Source organism: Sciurus carolinensis, chromosome 11 (assembly GCF_902686445.1).
Source record: "Sciurus carolinensis chromosome 11, mSciCar1.2, whole genome shotgun sequence".
NCBI classification, from domain to species: domain Eukaryota; kingdom Metazoa; phylum Chordata; class Mammalia; order Rodentia; family Sciuridae; genus Sciurus; species Sciurus carolinensis.
Genome location: NC_062223.1, coordinates 44,823,257 through 44,844,089, shown reverse-complemented (window position 1 = coordinate 44,844,089; position 20,833 = coordinate 44,823,257). Strand labels below are relative to the sequence as shown.

At 40.1% G+C, this 20,833-nt stretch overlaps 1 protein-coding gene across 1 annotated transcript in view; it reads left to right on the top strand.

The window, feature by feature from the left end:
• The first annotated feature begins 607 nt into the window (after positions 1–607).
• Qser1 (glutamine and serine rich 1) overlaps positions 608–20,833 on the top strand; it is an 86,048-nt gene continuing 65,822 nt past the window's right edge. The window contains 1 exon segment of the mRNA XM_047517137.1: positions 608–1,102. Coding sequence (XP_047373093.1) covers positions 906–1,102 — 197 coding nt within the window. The 5' untranslated portion in view covers positions 608–905.

Below are 20,833 nucleotides of genomic sequence, written 5' to 3'. Positions count from 1 at the left end.
CCTTTCAGCGAGGATTGGAAATGTTTGAATTTGAATTTCTTTGACTATAGATCTCCTCTAGCAGCAGGAAAAGGGTCCTCTAGCCCAGCAAGCTTTGGGCAGGAAGGGAGTAAACGGAACTGTAAAACGGCCCGTTCAGCTGTTTCTGGTTTGGGGCGCAGAGAAAGAAATAGCGATCTAGGAACTGAGTATCGGAGTCCCTCAAAACCATCCGAAGGGTGAAGTAACGAACTCCAGGCAAAGCGTTGACAAGCCACCCCCTCCGCGGTACCCTAGGCTGCGTTTCCGCTCAATGTCCCCTCCCTAGTGTGGGGCGATCGGGCAGCGCGGCCCCTTCCCACGCGGGCGCAGTGAGAGCGGACAGCTCCCCTCCGAGCAGACGTCCGCGGCCCGCGGGCTTCGGCTGCCGGGCGCTCTCCGAGTGCCCGGAGCCGGCCGGGTCGTCAGACCTCCCCTCCTCCGCCCTGGCCGGCCCCTCCAGAACCGGCCGGTAGCGGCGGAGGCCTCGCCCGCGCCCGCCCGGCCCGCGAACCGAGAGCGCGGGGCGCCGAGGGGAGGCGGGGCGAGGCCGCGGGGCGGAGGGGGGGCGGGAGGTGCATCCTGGGAAATCCACGAACATGGGGCGAAGCGGCGGCCGCCGCGAGTGCTGGCCGCGAGTGCCGCCGCTTCCCTGACGCCCAAGCTGGGGCCTTGCAGCTTGACGCAGCCCCAGCTGCCGCGGTACGAACTCGCCTGCCCGCCCTCCTCCCGACTCTCCGCAGGGCCATGTGAGGGGGCAGCTCCCTCCGCAGCCGCCGCCTCCTCCTCCTCTTCCTCCCCCTGCCCCTCCCTCCCTTCCCGCCCACCTCACGCAGGGCCCTAGTGGAGCCCCCACTGCTGCCCGCCCTCCCTACGCAACCCCCACGATGGACAGGAACTACCCAACCTCGGATTTCGCCGACCCACCGCCGCCGCCCCCGCCCCCCGCCGCCCCCGCCGCCGCTGCCGCCTCCAGCGCCGCCGCGCAGACCCCGACCCCCGCCTGGGCCTACGAACCCCGAGCCCCGGCCGCCGCCTCCAGCCCCAGCTGCAGCAGCGGCAGCAGCCCCAGCCTCAAGGCCAGGTATGGAGGGTGGGCGGCGGGGTCGCGGTGGACCAGGAAAGGCCGGGGATGCGTTTGGGGCCTTCGCCCTGGTGCAGCGCCTCTTAGGGGTCTGGGTCGGGCGGGGAGTTCTCCGCTCGCCCTGGCCCCCCTCGAGAGAGGGGACTGATGACTCCTAGAGGGTGGTCCCAGCTGGGTTGGGGCGCCCAGTGCAGGTTTCGCGCCTGGGGCTGGTTGGGGACCGCGGGAGTCGTGGGTCTCCGTCATCTCCCGGTCCTGGACTCTCACATGGTGAAGTTTGGACTCGAGACCGAACTCGGTATCAGGGAGATCCAGGACTGGCTCCGGGGGGAGAGGACGGCCTCGGAGAATTCGGGGCAGTGACATTCCATTGTATTGGAACCTGGGTGATCGACAATGTGGTCTGGGGGGCTCCGGCGGTGTGCGAGTGGGGGAGGTGGGAGAGGAAGAGGCGCGGAGCCGCGTCCCTGACACTGGGGAACCCGGGAAGGCTGGGCTACCGGAGCACCCCGGAGCGCGGCGCGGGGGAGGAGGCCCGGCGGGGCGGGAACGCCGAGCTGGGGCTGGGTGACATATGTTTGCAGTGGTGGCCAAGATTTAGCGATTTCTCTTCGACGAGTTCAAAGTTGCTCTAGGATTTCCTCCCCTTTTAACAACGGCAGGAAGTAAGGAATCTCTCTTTGCTTTCTGTGCCTTGGGGTGACTGAGTTTGGGGAAGAAATCCGGGGCTGGTGGTCAGGGAAGGCCATAAAGGTTGAGGAACCAAAGCATGCTTCACCTCCATTTCGGCTCCTGAAGCCTGGGCTCATTATTCAGCACGGGGTTCAAGAGTTCATCTTTCCTTCTGCATGACCAAGGAAATCTGAAATGTTGACTCCTGCTTGATATTTAAGCTCTCAGGGAAATGTGTAGTAGTGCCACACTTTGAAACGGTTCCATTTGAATGATAACTGGAAGGCGTGGTCTGGCTTGGAGGATTCGGGAGCCGGGTGTTTTAAAGCCACCTCTCCCGAACAATACTGAATCTGGTAGGTGCAGCTTCTGATTACCAGGATCTGGGAATCCTGGGTTGCTAATGACTTCATCCCCAGCTACCAACAGGAAGCTTCGTGGCTTTATGATCTCATCAGGTTTCTTCATTATTTTCACGACAGAAGTGAACTTTTTTTTTTTTTTTAATATATATTTTAGTGGTCTAGGTTGTCTTCTTTGTTTTTATGGAAGTTCCACATTCATGACTTGGGAAATACGTGTGAAGAGTAGCTAGTCTTTGTCTTAAATTGAACCTTGGATGATTGTGAAAGAATGAGAAAAAATTGCTTCAAGAAAAGGGAAATGAGCTTCCTTGGAAAATTTTAGACCCTTTGTTTAGGTGACCTGGGAGTTAAAAAAAGATAATAGTGATATGCAGATTTGGAGTTAAAGATTAAACCTTTTAGAAATAGCTACAATTTTGTATTATATATAAATAAGCCATTTTGAGGAGTTTTATGAAAGATGTTTGGCACTTTTCCCATTATTTCTTTTTGGTGGTATTTAGCTATAATTTTTCAAGTAGGTTTTACATTGAATATGATAAATTACAAGTTAGAAATTAAAATTACTTTCTCTTCAGTGAGCTGCAGTGATAGGTATCTGCAGCATTTTTTGTGTTGTAAATGAAAAATATTTTGTTAGTTGAATGAAACCGAAATGCTACCTAGTTATTTCTGTTATTTCTTTTAGCAGAATACTTCTGAGGCAAGAAACTAAAATCTACTTGTCATATTTTCCAAATGTTATTTATCAGAGTAACAGAATGACTTCCCAAACATATTTGAAAACAGTAAGTAGACTGATTTGGAATTGTTAATGTAAAAGATGTATTTTCTGTTTATTGGAAGTTATTGATTTTTAAATGATAACCCCCCTTTTGTAAAAAAATTTTTTGGAGGTAGGGTCAGTCACATTTATAGCATAGAAAATACAGGCTTCTCCCTCCTCTACAAACCTGCTTTGTTAACATCTTGTGTTAGGATCAAGCCATCTGTACAGGGCTCACACTTAATTCTACCTCATTTTATTCTTCAAACTGTGCAAGTGGCCTCTGATTTCAGTTACATCAAAAATACCATAATTGAAATGTCTTTTAAATCTTTAGATAACCTTCATTTCAGAAGCTTAATCATATTTTTATAACATTTAAAAAAAGCTTTTTCATAATTCATGTATCAGTTGAATGTTTTGTTTCCCTTTGTGGCAGTTTTTTTCTGAAGCTGCAAATGAGTACTAGCTGTGATGATATAATATGGATACTTACCCATAATGAATTAGCCTGTCTGTCACCTTGTTCCTGTAACCTGTTTAGAAATTGACAGATGGTAATGACCGTTCAGTTATTGACTTGGGATCCAACATCCTACTTTACATCTTGGTCCTGACAACGTTTTCATCATGTGTTGGGAAAGGGCCTGGTAAACAAATTTTCATGAGTTGAAAATAATACTTTTTCTTTTGGATAACATCTCTATCAGGTATTAGATAGTCCTATTATTTTAATGGTTGAAAAATAAAGAATGGAAAACTTGAGTATTTTTCCTCAAGTGGGCTTATAGAGAGATTTCTGCCCTGAATATTTTTATCTGTGCTCTTCTCAGTTAGGAACCGTATGAACATGTCCTTTGCCAATCACCATTTAGTTGGATATACCTTTTAGGGGGCTGTTTTAGGTCCTATACATTTCTTTGCACACTTTTAGAAATAAGATAGTCATCAGGCAACTATAAACCTACTGCCCCCTCTCTACCTGATATTTAAATCTTGTGCAGAACAAGAAGCAGCTTGATGTTTCATCAGGGTGATGGTAGATTTGTGTTTATATTTGAATATCCACCAGAAAAATGTCTGAATGGAAATACTTTTTAATTTTTGATACTGGGAACTGAATCCAGCAGTGGTCTACTAAGCTACATACCCAGCCCTTTTAATTTTGAGACAGGGTCTCACTAAGTTGCAGAGGCTTCTCAGACTTGTAATTCTTCTGCCTCAGCTGGGATTACAGGTGCGCACCATCATGTTCATCTCTTGAATAAATCTTAATCTAGTTTCCTTCAAGGTTTTTGAAAAAAAGATTTTGTAAGGTTGATAAGGAGTGAGGACAACCCCAAATTTGTGGAAAGTTATTTCAAATAATTTGCTGCTGAGTTCAGAAAGTATTTTTCCATAGAAATAATGTTGGAATAGTAGCTGTCGTTTACCTCATGAGCTGATTTGTGCTGTTTTGTTTATTGTGATTATTATTATTATTTTTTTTTTTTTGCAAAGCTGGGAATTGAAGTGGGGGACTTGTGCATGTTGGCAAGCACTCTACCACTAAGCCACATCCCCAGCCCTAATTTGTGCTATTTTAAATCACACGCACATTAATTTATTTACTCCTCACAGAGATCCTTTGAGGCAGGTATTTATTTGAAAGAGGAAACTGAGGCACAGAGACATTAAGTTAACATACCTAGAGCTACAAAGCTGACAAGAAATGGAGCTAGGATTTAAATCTGGGTGTTGTGGGTCTTGAGCCTGCATGTTTGGCCACTGTACTGCACTGCTTCATGGTAAAATAGTTTAATGCTGTAATTCACCTTTATTTTGGTAAATGAGCTTTTGTGAATTGGCCTAGAAACCTAAACATCAACATCGTAATTTCAGTGTTCTTTACCACTGTTGACCATTTCCTAACTGAAACATGCTTCCTTTCACTTCTACACTGAACTTTTTCCTTGTGCTTTACTAGATTTTACTCCACTTCTGTTCAGTCTCTACATTTTGTTGTTTACTTAGGGTTTGGGATTGATAAAATTTTTTGTCTGTTTTGTGCTTTCTTCTGAGGCTATCACATCCATGCCCATGTTTTTAAATACCATCCCAATGTTCATGTTTTCAGCTCAGACCTCTTGTGAGGACTTAAGTCACATATCCAGCTACCTCTGTAACCTTTTACTTGAATCTATAATGGGCATTTAATGATGAGCTCATGTTTTCCCCATCTTACCTCTGCCTCTCTAGTGAGGCCCAATCTCAGTCACACTTCTCTCCATCTGATTGCTCATTCCAGAAACCTAGAAGTTGTGTGCTCTGTCACCAAACTCTAAAGCTTCCTCTCTTTTTTTTTTAATGTGATACTGGGGATTTAACCCAGACACTCTACCACTGAACTGTATCTGCAACCCTTAATAGTTTTTGAGACAGGGTCTCGCTGAGTTTCTGCAGGTAAGTTGCCAAGGCTGTCCTCAAACTTGCCATCCTTACCTCAGCCTCCTGAGTCACTGGAATTATAGGTATGCACTGCCATGCCCGCACCCTACTGCTTTTTAAAAATCTCTTAAATATACCTTGAGGTTTTCTCCTTTGGTTCTACTGCTCCATACTAACCTACTCCACCATTATTTTTCATTTGGATAACTTTAATAACTTTCTAATAGGTTCTTTTCTTGAAACTTTCTTTTTTCCCTTCAGTTCATTCTCCTTGGATCATCCAGATTGATTTTTTTTTTTTTTTTGTATTGAATATTGAACCCAGGGGTGCTTTACCACTATTTTACATTCCCCAGCCCTTTTTATTATTTTGAGACAGGTTCTTCTCGAGTTGCTGAGGTTAGACTTGAACTTGTGATCCTCCTGCCTCAATCTCCCAAGGTGCTGGGATTATAAATGTACACCACCTCACCTGGTCAGATTGTGTTTTTTTAAAAAAAATTTTTGAGTTGTAGATGGACAGAATGCCTTTCATATCATTGTATACCTATGTGCTGTTTACATAATAGATGTCTTCCACTTTAGAATGGAAGTTCTTTGAGGAACTTTATCTGTTTTGCTGATGTTATTTCTAATGTTTAGTATTTACTCTATATAGTACATACCTAGCATATAGTTGTTACTTAATACTTGCTTATGATATGAAAGCCAGAACTCTGCTTTTGTTTGGGAATTGGATGTCTCTTTCTTCCTGTTACAGCCTTTAGTGTCATTCACCCACTACCTTGTAGTAATGACCAGGATGAAAAGTTTAGGGTGTTTGTGATTATCATTGTCAGAAGTGTCGGGACATAGGCAACTGCTTGTCTTCTCTCTTTTCTTGTTGTGTTCTCTGGAACAATGAGTACTAAAATGTGCCTACCAAAACATGGCCAAGTTTTTTTTTTTTTTTTTTTTTTTTCCTTCATTCATTAAGCAAATATTTGAGCCCCTAGAAGATGGTTGCTGTTGCATTCATCCTCAAGTATAATATTTCTGGAGTGAAGCTTGAGAAATCTAATGGCAGTCACTTATTTATTCATTTATCAAAATGTACTGAGCATCTTTGAGTTTCTGATACTCAGCTAAGTTCTACAAAGAAATGAATAAGACATCATCTTACCTCTTAAAGAACTTGGCATTCTATAAGGGTGTGACAGGTATACTTGCTGCTTTTCTGTTTGACTTCTGTGTTGAATTGCCCAATAACTTTTAGTTCCATCCTTTTTTCTTTTCTGTCCATTCAGTCTAGGTGAAATTGCCATACATATATGAGATGATATTCAAATTTATATCTCTAGATTCATTTCTAGCATCTGTCATTGAGTAGATATTTCAGACATATGTCCAAAACATGATTATCACCCTAACACCCATCCTGATCCTCCTTTAATAAATAATACCTTCATTTACTTTGTTGCCTGGTTCCAGTGATTCATTTTTTTCCTTCCTGTGTCTATCTGGTCCCTCAACAGAACCCACTGATTAGATCTCTATAGCCATAGTTTCCATTAGTTACCTCCTACTGCTTTTCTTACTTTCTATCTGCCTTCTTGCATTTAATATGCAATAACCAGAGTCAGCTTTTCAAAACATAATTCAGGTAACATCATTACCCTGCTTAAAACCTTTCAGTGTTACTCAGTAAAATTCAAGTCCTTGACCCTAGGCTTAAGTGATCTTAGCCTCAGCTAATTCTCCATCCTCAGCTCATTCCCCTCCCTTCATCATCCTCTAGTCACATTGACTTTCTTTCTTTCCTGAAATGTGCTAAAATTATTTGGTCTTAGGACTTTTGCACTGGCTCTTCTTTTCACCTTGAGTTCTCTCTCCAGGTCTTTGCTGCTTCTGGATATTCACATGTTTTGCAAGATGTTTCCTCTTTTTTGGCTGCCCATCTAAATTAACTTTGCATTACTATCATATCACAGAATTTTTTTTTTCTTGATAGCAGTATCACTCTCTGAAGTAATTTTGTTGCTTTATATGTATCATTTAGTATTAACTGCTCTTTTCCTCATATCACTAGCCACCACTAACAATGCATGTTTTGAGAGAACAGTGCTCTTCTCTGTCCTATTCACATCTGTAGAAGGCACTTTAGTATAGTAGTTGGTAGCATAAGCTCTGGCATCAGAATGTTTGGGTTTGTATTTTGATTCTACCACTTGCAGTATGATCTTACAAAAGTTTCTTAACTTTCTGTGCTTCAGTTTTCTTTTATAAAATGACATGTTTTAGAATTTTGTGTGCATGTGTGGTATTGGGGATTGAACCCTGGGGCACTCTACCTCTGACAGTTGTCCCCTCCCCAGTTTTTTAATATTTTTTATTTTGAGACAGGGTCTTGGTAAGTTGAGGAAACTGGCAGCTGGTACAAACATGCTTTAGGGACTTAGAGAGAAAATGTTTCTCTAGTTCAAGGGACCCATGGAAGCATTTGTCAAGCAGATTGAATGCAAATTGATGGAAATTGTTAATGTTGCATCATGGAATAAGGTATTAGCACAAAGGAGCTTCCAAAAACAAGTGTTCTATGAGGAAAATAGGCAATTCTGTTGGACCAGTTAATGACTGGGCCTTGACCTAGCATAATATTACTTCTGCCAAAGTCTGCTAGTCAGTTCAGTCCTTGATCAAGTGCAGTCATTACAGGAGGGAGATTATACAAAGGTGTGGTTTATTGATGAGTTCTTTGGAGTAACACTACCAAAGAGTATTAGTGCTAGATTTTAGAAGTTTTTGAATTTAGTCTCTATAAAGGTTAAGGAACTTTGAAAGTTTTTTTTTTTTTTTTTTTTTTTAATATTTACTTTAGTTGTGGATGGACACAATGCCTTTATTTTATTTATTTATTTTTATTTGGTGCTGAGGATCAAACCTAGTGCCTCACACATGCTAGGCAACTGCTCTACCACTGAGCCACAACCCCAGACCATGAAAGGTTTTTTTTTAAAGAAGGATAGTGATATGAATGTTTGTGTGGTGTGTGTGTATGTGTGTGCCTGCACATGTGTGTTTTATAGCAGGTGTTGAACCCAGGGACACTTTACCACTTGAGCTACATCCCCAGCTCTATTTTCTATTTTCATTTTAAGACAGGGTCTCCTTTAGTTACCGTGTTGGTTTTGAACTTGCGTTCCTCTTGCCTCAGCCTCCTGAGTAGATGTGATTAGAGGCATATGCCACTACTTCTAGCTGATTTTATGGCATTTAAGCACAGAATGGATTAGAATTGGCAGAGGTAAAAAAAAAAAAAGGATACCAGAAGAGATGTGATTCACCAGACCAGACAGAAGAGAGGTGATAGGAAATTGGTAGTGATTTTGGTATAGAAAGGAGTAGATGAATATGAAAGGTCAAAATGCCTGGGGTGTTGGCAGGGTACATATTAATTTATTTTTTAATTGAGAAATGTTGTACTGGGAGTGGTGGTGCATGCTTGTAATCCCAGCATCTTGGGAGGTGAGGCAGGATTGCGAGTTCCAGACCAGCCTCAGCAACTTAGCAAGGCCCTAGCCAACTTAGTAGGACTCTGTCTTTACGTAAGATATAAAAAGGGTTGGGAACATGGTTCAGTGGTTAAGCACTCCTAGATTTTAAAAAGAGGGAGGGCAAGAAATAAGTTGTATACCAGTTTATAGCATGTTTTGAAGTATGTATACATTGAAAAAAATAGAAATGTTAATTCATTTTGGTCAACTCATGCAACTCTTCTAGGCATTGGGGACTTGGTAGCAATTAAAACAGACAAAATCTTTGTTCTTGTGGTGTATATACTCTTGGACTGGGGAGTCAGACAAATAGACAACAAAATTTTCTCTTTGAGCAAGTAGCATTTCCTTGACACCTAAGAATGTAGCATGAACAAATGTCCTAAAAGAAAGTCTGACAGTTGCTTTGCCTGAGAGGATCTTGCCATAGATCAGTGGTCCTTCAAAATCACCCAGAGAACCTGTTGAAACACAGGTTGCTGGGCCCAACTCCTGAGCTTTTTAATAAGTTGATCTGAGTTGGAGTCCTATAAACAAGTTCCTAGGTGATGCTAGTGCTGCTTGTCCAGGTGTCACACTTTGAGAACCACCAACATATATGTTAAACCTATTGTCTTCTTGACTTAAAAAAAAAAAAAAAATTCAAAATTGAGATATTTATTATAATTTACTGCGAGGGTTTCAGTCACTTCCAGTGTGGATGAGGGAAGGATTAACTGTCAGAGGATGGTGCCAGCAATAAATCAATTAATTACCAATAAACTTATCTAATCAATAAACACACAAGAGCCAATACTCTTTTCAGAAGGAAGGTGGTGTGGCGGATCAGGCCATACCAGATCTGGCCTCCAACAAGATGGAGAACCCTACTTTTACCTTTATTAATATAGTTACACAGGTAAAGGGGCTGGGACCAGGAGGGGCTTCTGTGAGGAACAGGATGGGGTGGAGTTAGGGAAGCCATTTGCTTAGGGAACTAGGATATCCCCAGATGGTAAGCCACTCCCATATAGGCCACTTACTCCTAGGCCATCTGAAACAGTCTCCCATGACCGCCAGTTCCTGGGAGTCAGACCTCTGTGTCCCATGGCCCAACCAAGTCTGAATTTGGTAGGTGTGGATGGCTCCCCACAATTTACCAAACCAATAAATCAAGAATTAAAATGATTTTCTATATAGATATAAAAATTTATGAAATCCAACAACTATTTCATATTTAAAAAAAAAACTTTTAAAAATAAAGCAGAGGGGGCTGGAGAGATAGCTCAGTTGGTAAAGTGCTTCCCTCGCAAGCACAAGGCCCTGGGTTCAATCCCCCAGCACCACCAAAAAAAAAAAAAAAAAAAAAAAAGCAGAAACTGAAAGATATTTCATTTACATACTAAAAAAAAAGGGGAGGGGCCTACCAAGTATCCCTGTTTTGGTCAGTTTTTGTGTTACAGTAACAAAAATACTGACAAGAATAACTAGAGGAGGAAAAGTTTATTTTGACCCACAGTTTCAGAAATTCAGTCCACTGTCCTCCGAATTTATAGCTCTTGGTCTTTGGTGGGGCAGGACATCATGGCAGAAGGGCATAGTGGAGGAAAGCAGCTCAGTACATGGCAACCAGAAAGCAAAGGACTCTACTCATTGATGACAAGATATAAAGCCCAAAGTCATTCCCCCAGTGACCTGCTTCCTCCAGCCACACCTTACCTACCTACGGTTACCACCCAGTTAACCATATCAGTGGATTAATCCATTGATTAGGGTAAATCTCTTAATCTAATCATTTCACTTTGAGCCTTTTTGCATTGTCCCACACATGAGGGGACACCTTGTATTTAAACCATAAGTTTTCCACTGCAACCCCCAAATGCTCATGCAGTGTAAAATACATGTAGTCCATTTTCAAGCAGCCTCATAGTCTTAACAGTTCCAGCATTACCCAAAATCCAAGTCCAGAATCTCATCTGAGACTAAAGGCAAACTCAGTAATGTTTTCTCCTGTAAACATCAAAAGTAAGTCACATGTATCCAATATATGATGGCATAGAATAAACATTTCCATTCCATAAGGGAGAAATAGGGACATAGAAAGAAGGGATGGGACCAAAGACTGAAATCCAGCTGGGCAAACAAGTCCTGTAGCTTCACATTCAGCATCTGGGTCACAGGGCATCATGATGTTCTCTCCAAAGAACTTTGTAGCTCCATTCCTGTGGTCTTCCTGGTTGCAGCCCACATGGTATCTATCCGCTTGCCTCTGCTCAGTTCCTGTAGCTTTCCTAGGCAGACTTCCACATTACTGGCATTTCTTGATCTCGGGAGTCTCCACTGAATCTTTGGCTTCCTTCTCACATCTTTGTGCATCATGCCGTCAGGGGCTACTTGCAGGGATTCTGACCCTGCTATACAGTTAGCTTGGCTTCCCAGGCCTTCCTTTGAAATGTTGGGGAAAGCCTCCATGACCCACTGACTTCCAGAATCCTTCATTCCTGCAGAACCAGCACCATGTGATTGATACCACAATAATAATAATAATAACAATAATAATAATAATAATAATAATAATAATTGCTTGAGCAATAATCAAGCCTCCTAAGACCATGACTGCAGCAGCCTTCAAGTGCCTGGGTGACAGAGCATGGTGAAAAAACTTCCTGGGCTTCCCTGTGCAAGCAGGGTGCTCTCCCCGGACCCCCATCAATAGTGTCTCTCTCTCTCTCTCTCTCTCTCTCTCTCTCTCTCTCTCTCTCTCTCTCTCTCTCTTTTTTTCCTTAATTTTTTTTAGTTGTCAATGGACATTTATTTATATGTGGTGCTGAGAATCAAACCCAGTGCCTCACACATGCTGTACACTAGGACCCCCCCCCATAGTCTCTTAAAGGAATTTTTACTTTTACACCCTTTAGCCTGAGATAGGTGTGGTTTTATGGATTCCTGAAATGCCCTCCAGCAATCTTATTGTCTTTGTGCAAAGTATTTAGCATCTCTTTCATGCCTGTAATAGCTTTAACAATAACAACTTCCTTAGCTCCGGTTTTACTTGAATTTACCTGACCAAACTGCAAGGTATTCAAGTGCTCTGCTTTCTGTTCCTGATCATCATAGTAAATTTGGCTAAAAGTCACCAACAATATCCATGCCACTGCCTGAATGCTGTGCTGCCTTGAAATTTCCTGTCGGTTTAATGAGTACCTAACCTGTATATTTAGCATTACAAAAAAATCTCAGGATGCGGGCAAAATGTAGACTTCTTTGCCAGAACATAACATGAATGGCCTCTGGTCCAATTTCTGATAGAGTCATCCTCCTCTGAAACCTCATGAGCTCAGTCTTTACTATTCACAGTCCTATTGGCATTCTGGTCTTCTGAGTTCCCACAAGAATCACCTGTTAAGCTTTGTAAGGGGACAGATAGATGAGAATGGTGGGAACATGAGGTTAAGAGAATAATTCTATAAAATGGGCCCACTGTGCTGACCACTCCACATGCTTTCTTTGCCAGAAAGCAATCTGCCTGCACCAGGGTGAAGTTTAGGTCATCAGTGGAGGTATTGAATGATTCAGGGGAGAGAGGAAGGGAGGGGATGACTGGTTATCAAACAGAGAATAGTGGTTTCTTAACTTCTGTGATCCTGCTCCTGGGCACTCTGGGTTGCTGACAGCCTCACATCCCTGCTCCCAGACACATGCATGGAGAAGAAAGAGAAGGCAATAATTAAAAAGTGGGGTTCTGGGGCCTGTAAAAAAGCAAGATGCACTCCTTCCTGAGGACACCCAGCTCTGGGGCCCCTTCTCTTGGGGGAAGTCTGTCTTTGTCACTTTCTTAAATAAAACTTGGTTTCTACGCTTGCCTCCATGTTTCTTGAGGGTTTAATTTTCAACACCTGGAAAAAAGGATCTGTTCCAGTTCTGCAGACTGGTATCAGCTTTGCTTACAACATTGCAAAGATTTTCCAGCTTGCATCTCTTAAGTTTTCAAAATTCCTCATTCTGAAAACCAGCTCCAAACACTACAGAACCACATGGGTCAGGTTAGGTACAGCAGTGACCCAACTTGTTGGTACTGGTTTCTGTTTCAGTAAGCTTTTTGTTACCATGACCAAAAGAACAACATAAAGAATGAGAAGTTTATGTGGAGTTCACAGTTTCAGAGGTTCAGTCCATGGTTGTCTGAATCCATAGCTCTGACTGAGGTGAGACAGAACATCAAGGTGGAAGGGCATAACACAGGAAGCAGCTTGACATTTTTTTTTTTTTTTTTTTTTTGCGGTGTTGGGGATCGAACTCAGACACTTGTGCTTGCAATGCAAGCACTCTACGGACTGAGCTATCTCCCCAGCCCTCTTGACATTCTTATCGTCCTTCACAAAGTCCTTTCCTGACCACCAAATCTGAAGTAGCCCTGCCAAGTTTTCTTTATTCCAACACTTTTATTTTTTCCAAGTATTTGTCTTTAGCTGAAAAGACCAGAAAATTGAGTTTAGGAGTTTATTATTTAGAGACAATAGTGGGATCTTAGAGATAAAGATTTTGGGAAGTTACAATGTTTATTCTTGTGGGGAGGGAACCGGGGTATGAAAAATGGTGGAATGAGACAGACATCAATACCCTGTGTACATGTATGGTTACATGAATGATGTGAATCTACATTGTGTAAAACCATAGAACCAAAAAGTTGTACCCCATTTGTGTACAATGAATCAAAATGCTGTCTGTAAAAAATAAAAAAAACGATTATTCTTAGCTTTCGGGTTGAGAACTAAGCCTTAGGTGTCACTGGTGACAGTGTTTTTTGTTGTTGTTATTGTTTTTTGGCACCCAGGGGTGCTCTACACTGAGCTACATTCCTGGCCCGTGAATAAATCCATGAATGAATGAGTGAATGAATGAATGAATTTATTTTTGAAACAGCATCTGGCTAAGTTGCTGAGGCTGACCTCAAAGTTGTGATCCTTCTTCCTTAGCCTCCCAAGTAGCTGGGATCACAGGCATGTGCTACTATGCCTGCTTGGTGTGGCAGTGTTTATTGAGTACCTACCAAGTGCCAAGGACTGGTCTAATAATTTATATACATTATCTCATTTAACTCCTTATATTAACTTTGAGATGGATACTGTTAGCCCATTTTGCAGATAATGAAACCAAAGCACAGAGAGGGTAATTAGCTTTCCTAGGCCACACTGCTGTTAAGTAGGATTTGAACCCTGGAAGTGATTTCAGAGACTGTATTGTTTGTTTGTTTTGTGGTACTGGGGATTGAACCCAGGGCCTTATGCTTGCAAGGTAAACACTCTACCAACTGAGCTATATCCCCAGCCCCAGAGACTGTATTGTTAATCACAAGCTATTCTGGCCCTTAGGGAAAACTTTCAAGGGGCTTATGGTATAGGATAAAGTACAAAGAAGTGAGAAAAAGAAGCTTTAATGATGGAAAACTCTGAAGTATGTTACGTCTTTTGGGACTTAATATTTGTGCAGAAGGAGGCTATACTTTTATCTTTTTTCAAAATCAGAAATATTTTTCCAGTGCATACTTTTGTTAAAAGTTTTAGAGAAAACTGGCTTAGACCAGATTGAATGATTGCCATAAGGTGGGAAAATCCAGAGATGTTTTACTGAGTAACCCTGATATTTGAGACACTGTTCAGTATCACTGGTTTTGGCAATTCATTTTCTTTTGATTTTTTTTTTTTTTTTTTTTTTTTCCAGAACCATGGCCACGGATTCTAACTCGTCCTCTTACATCTTTGAATTCATACACCACTTTTCACTGTTTCTTGAATGGTGGCAGGCATGCTCTTACTCTCAGGGTCTTTGGGTTGTTTCCTCTGCCAGGACTACTCTTCCCTCAGATAATCTACATAACTTTCTCCTTCAGGTCTCTCAGTGACCTAAAGTACCCTCAGTACCCTTCATGGAATCACACATGCACACATCAGAGTCAAACCCTTCAATTGTGCTGCATATCAGGTTTCTTCATAGTTTGTTCATAGCATTTATCAATTCTTGATATTAAATACTTTTTTTGTTCTTATTTATTGTTAGTCTCTGTTCACTACCTTGGGTATTTCTTTTTTTAAAAATTTTTTTAGTTATCAATGCATCTTTTATTTTATTTATTTATATGTGGTGCTGAGTATGGAACCCAGGGCCTCACATATGCCAGGTAAGTGCTCTACCGCTGAGCTACAACTCCAGCCCCGTTGGGCGTTTCTTAGTGGTAGAACTTGAGCTGTGTCTTTGCTCCACCTCCCTAGCTATGATAAGTATTAAATAAATATTGATTTAATAAAGAATATATTTGTGCTGGGGATGTAGCTTAGTAGTATTGCATTTGCCTGGCATGCTGAAGGCCCTGGGTTTGATTCTCAGCCCTGCAAAAAATAAAGAATATATTGAATGCAAGTGTGTCTGCTTTGACTTATTGTCTAATATTTCAAGAGTTTAAACTTGGTCTTCGTAAATCAAGAACTTTTTTAAGAATCCTGCCCATGTAGCTTGTCTTATGTTGCCAGGACTGTAGACAGTTATGGAATGTAACTAAATTAAAAAATAAAGAAGTTATCATATGACCTAATGTCATCATTCTCATTACTGTGTGATCACTGATCCTGTTTAAATAACTTGAGTCTAAATTGTCTGAATCAGTGAAGCAAACACAAAAATGTGGATAAACTAAAATACTTTTGCTTAGATCTGCTTAAATTAGATGCGTAAACATTTAAAAACTTAATGTTGAGAAAGACTGCAAGACGAAGCAGTCTAATAAAGCAGCTGGTACTATCTTCACTTAAAATAGAACTAAACTATTTTAAATCAGTTTGATTTTGCCAGAGCCACAAAAGAACTGGTGAAATGATGCCAAAAAATAAAAATGTGAACCTTTGAGAAGGTTGAAAATTCAGTAAAATTGAGTGTGCAACAAACAAAACTGAAAGCCTCCCCCATGCCCAAAACTTAGAGATGATTTTTTCCTATCGGTTAATACCTTTCTATTGCCTTTAATTTAATTTAATTAATTATTTTTTTGGTACTGGGGGTTGAACCAAAGGGATCTTTACCACTGAGCTATATCTCCAGTTCTTTTTATTTTTTATTTTGAGACAGGGTTTTACTAAGTTGCTGAGGCTGGCCTCAAACTTGGAATCCTCCTGTCTCTTAAAAGCTAATCTAGAATTCCAGCTAACAACCTCTAACAACCTTCATCTACTGTGCACACTGTTAAGGTCATGCAGTGTGTAACTATTGTTTTAAAATATATACCCTTTCTTAAATATTCATCATAATTTCCACCTCTGCATTGACCTTGTTGTGAATCAGTAATCTAGAACAAGAATTAGCTATTTAAAAGTTGATTTTTTTTCTACTACAAACAATAACATATAATAAATTATGGAAATTTTAAACTAAATAGAGAGCAAGGTATAAGTGAATCCTTATGAATTCATACCCACCTTCAATTTCTACTCATAGTCTTCTTCCCTCATTTCTTTTTATTAGTACATTATAGCTTAATGGTGGAGTTTGTTGTTACATCTTTGTACATACACACAAGATTACAATATAATTTGGCCAGTAATATTTCCCAGTATTTCCCCTTTCCCTTACCTCCTCCCTCACCCAGTCCCTTTTATCTACTCTATTGGTTTCCTTTAGATTATCATAATTTTCCCCCGCCCCACCTCTTTTCCTTTTTCCTTTCTAGCTTTCAATCTGAGAGAAAACATAATGACCCTTGACTTTCTGAGTTTGGTTTATTTCATTTAAAGTTCCCAAGTTCCATTTTCCTACAGATGATATGATTTCATTCTTTTTTTTTTTTTTTTTTTTTTTTTTTTTCGGTACCAGAGATTGAACCCAGGGGCACTTAACCACCGAACTACTACATCCCCAGCCCTTTTTAAATATTTTATTAGAGATAGGGTCTCACTGAGTTGCTTAGGGCCTTGTAAGTAACTGAGACCAAGTTTGAACTCGAGATCTTCCTGCTACAACCTTCCTGGGTTGACAGGTGTGCACCACTGCACCCAGCAATTTCATTATTCTTTATGGTAGAATAAAACACCTTTGTGTATATATTCTGCATTTTCTTAATCCAATCATCCATTGATGGACATCTTGGCTAGTTCCATAGTTATTTTTAAACTGTGCTTCATAGTCTTGTTTTATGTGTATCTCTTCTACTCTCTCTCTCTAGCACCATATATTTCAAAGCAAATTTCAGGCCATATGTGTATTTCTTTCAACCATATTTAATGGACGATACCTCTGAAAGGTACAGATAAAAGAATATTTCCTGGGGATCAACCTCAGGATCTTATGCATGCCGAGCATATGCTCCATCACTGAGCTATACCCCTGGTTCAGAAATGAGGTTTTTAACCATAATCTAATATGTAGGATATTTTAAGGACTTTAAGGACTGGGGATGTAGCTGAGTGGTAAAATACCCCTGGGTTCAGTCCCTAGTACCAAAAAAAAAAAGTATACTACTATCAAATACTAGGGTTTTTAGAATAGCTTGTTGACTACTAGGCTTATAACTTTCTGGAAATTTCTTTAAGAAAACCCTAAATCTTTTGAGTTTCTAGGAAATTTAGATTACTTTTATAAAAATTTGTAGAGAAAACAGTTTATTGAGTTTTAAAATGAATATTGTATCTTTGGACTTTGGTTCACCTTAATTATTTTTTCAGGGGTTTTCAGAGGGTTGGGGTGTATCTTAATGGTAGAATTCTTACCTAGCATGCACAAGGGCCTGGGTTTCATCTCTAGCACTGAAAAAATACAACAAAATCTTTTTTCTACCCTAAAATATTCCAATATGTATAAATGTTTGTCTGTAAATCTAGTACACAGATGTGAATTATTGTAATAAATGTGTATTTTTAGTCTCCTTACCTACTGTCAGAAATCCTATACCATGCTAATAATAATGAATAAAATTGTCTTGTAAAATATTGGCTTCACTAGTTTCTTGAACAAGGAAGAAAATTTAATTTTGGTTAACAACATAATAGTCTACAAACAAAAAATGCATTGAAGAAGCTGAAATAACTTTTCATAGAACCCATACATTTGAGTCATGGAAATGTGAACTTAGAATACTATGTGTTTTGAAAAGTGATCAGGTATATGTTAATTAATTTTTAATAATTCTTTGTAGCCCAAAGTGAGAGACTTGTTTAGGATCCATGAGATCTTTTTATCTATCTCTTTAACCTTGTCTGGACTTCACAAGTAGCTAATACATGTGACAATTTGATCCACAGAATAATAGACTTTGACAAGTGGTATTTCTTTTAGGAAAGAATTATAGAAAAATAATGGGAAAAGTAGGATGTGAAAACCTTTTCTTTGTTCAGAGGAAAGATTAGTAGTGTAGCTATGATCGAAATACAAGAGGAAGATGATAAAATGAAAATTTTAAAACATTTATACTTTGTCGATGCTGGGAATGGAACCCAGACCCTCACACATCCTAGGGAAGTGCTTAACCACTAAGCTGTACCCAACCCGATTTTTTTTTTTTTTTTTTAAATGGTGCTGGGGACATATGCATGGTAGGCAAGCATTCTACCCCTGAACTATACCCCTAGTCCTGAAATGGAATTTTGGAATTATGTTCAATCCAGGTTTGGGTGGCTTTTGTTTTTATGAATACAGATATGATATATTCACATTTCAGGAATTCCTCTTGAAACAACAGACAAACTCTTAGCCTTGCCTTTGGCAGTGTTTTCTTGGGCACCTGTTACAAATACCAATAATCTTCTCTTGTTTTGAGTCTTGTTTGGACCTGAAAGATTGTTTGTATTTTATTTTTGGTACCAGGGATTAAACTCAGGGGCACTTGACCACTGAGCCACACATCCCCAGCCCTATTTTATATTTTATTTAGAGACAGGGTCTCACTAAGTTGCTTAGCACCTCGCTTTTGCTGAGGCTGACTTTGAGATCCTCCTGCCTTAGCTTCCTGAGCCGCTGGGATTACGGTGTGTGCCCTATGCCTGGCTTGAAAGATTTTATTTTGAATATACTCTTATTATTCCACTGAATGGGAAATTTCGTATTGCTCTTTTCATTTCACTTACTTTTTATTCCTCCCAGTACTGATGATTGAACCTGGGGCACTCTACCATTGAGCTACTTGGTAGCTACTTGGGTAGTGTTTTAATTTCATTTTGAGACAGGGTCTGGCTAAGTTGCTCAGGCTGCCAAGTAGCTGAAACTACCAGTATGTGTCACTGCACCTAATTTAATTTTAATTTATTTTTAAAGCAATTTTGATGGAACTTGGAACTACGTGGGTAATGATGTATATATAGGCAGCATGGTCATGATGTTCAAAGGTGTATGCATTTGTTTTTAGAATTTGTTTTGATTTTAGTTTGGTAATAATGTAAGTTTTGCAGCTGGTAGATGTCTTTAAAATAGGTAATTTAGTCACTCCCATGCTTAAAAATCTTTGGTTTTCCATTGCACTTACAGTAGAATCCAGACCACTTATTGTGTCCACAAGGCTTTCAGCGTCTGAAACCACCTCTCCTTCCTCATCCCTTCCCTCATATACTCTACTGTTGGTCTTCTTTCATTTTCTCTATTTTCTATAATTATTTCCCACTTTAGGCCTTCACATAACTTTACCTTCTTCTCTTCCTCTGGTTTGGGACAAGACCAGCTTAATACACTTTATTCAGGGAGGCTTTTGCTCATATTCTGTACCTTTGTTATCCATTTTTCTTCAGTTTATTCAATAGTTTGTAATTATTTTATTGGTTCATATACTTATAATTGTCACCTCACTTCACAACTAAACTATAATCTCTTTGAAGACACTCATCTTTTATACTGTTATACCCCTAGTGTCTTGCTCATTGCCTAGTATTTGTTGAATAAAGAAATTCGTTTATCTTATTCTACCATATTTTTTGTTTATTCTGTTTTATAGAGAAAGCACTTACATTAGTTACATGACCATTATATAGGTCACGAAGGCCAGAACTTTGTTATGTGTATTTAACACTAGGACCTTTTACATTTATATATGTACATATATGTGTATATATATATGCACACACACACACACACACACACACACACTCAATAAATGCATATGGACTTGAGTTGAAAATTTCCCTTGTTGAGCATGCTGAAATGGGTACATTAGGAATGTTTGACAGCTACACTGCTGATATAATAAGAGTTTTAGAACAATTTTAAGATCAAAGCTAAATGGAATCAACATACTACAGTAAAGCAGCCACGTCAATATTCATAGCTGCTCAATTCACAATAGCTAGATTGTGGAACCAACCTAGATGCCCTTCAGTTGATGAATGGATAAAGAAACTATGATATATGTACATATATGCGTGTGTGTGTGTGTGTGTGTGTGTGTATATATATATATATATATATATATATGATGGAATATTACTCAGCCATAAAGAAGAATAAAATTATGGCATTTGCTGGTAAATGAGTGGAGTTAGAGTATCATGCTAAGTGAAATAAGCCAAGCCCCAAAAACTAAAGGCCAAATGTTTTCTCTGATAAGTGAATAATGATACATAACAAGGGGTGGGGTGGATGAGGGGGTAAGAGAAGAATGGAGGAACTTTGGATTGTGTAGAAGGAAATGGGGTGGGAAGGAAAGATAGTGAACTGAGACAGACATTATTACCCTGTGTACATGTATGATTACATGAATGGTGTGAATCTACATTGTGTACAACCATAGAAATGAAAAGTTGTACCCCATTTATGTACAATGAATCAAAATGCAGTCTGTAAAAATTAAAAAAACAAGCTAAATGGAATAAAAACAAAAAGTGGCATTTGAGCTATAGAGCATGTTTTAATTTACATAGAATTTCTTCCATCTGTTCCCCATGTCCCAGCTCCCTCATGGCATTAAATTGTTTCTTGTTCCAATTGACTTTTTCTGTTTTGATCTTAGCCTTCTGGTCCACAG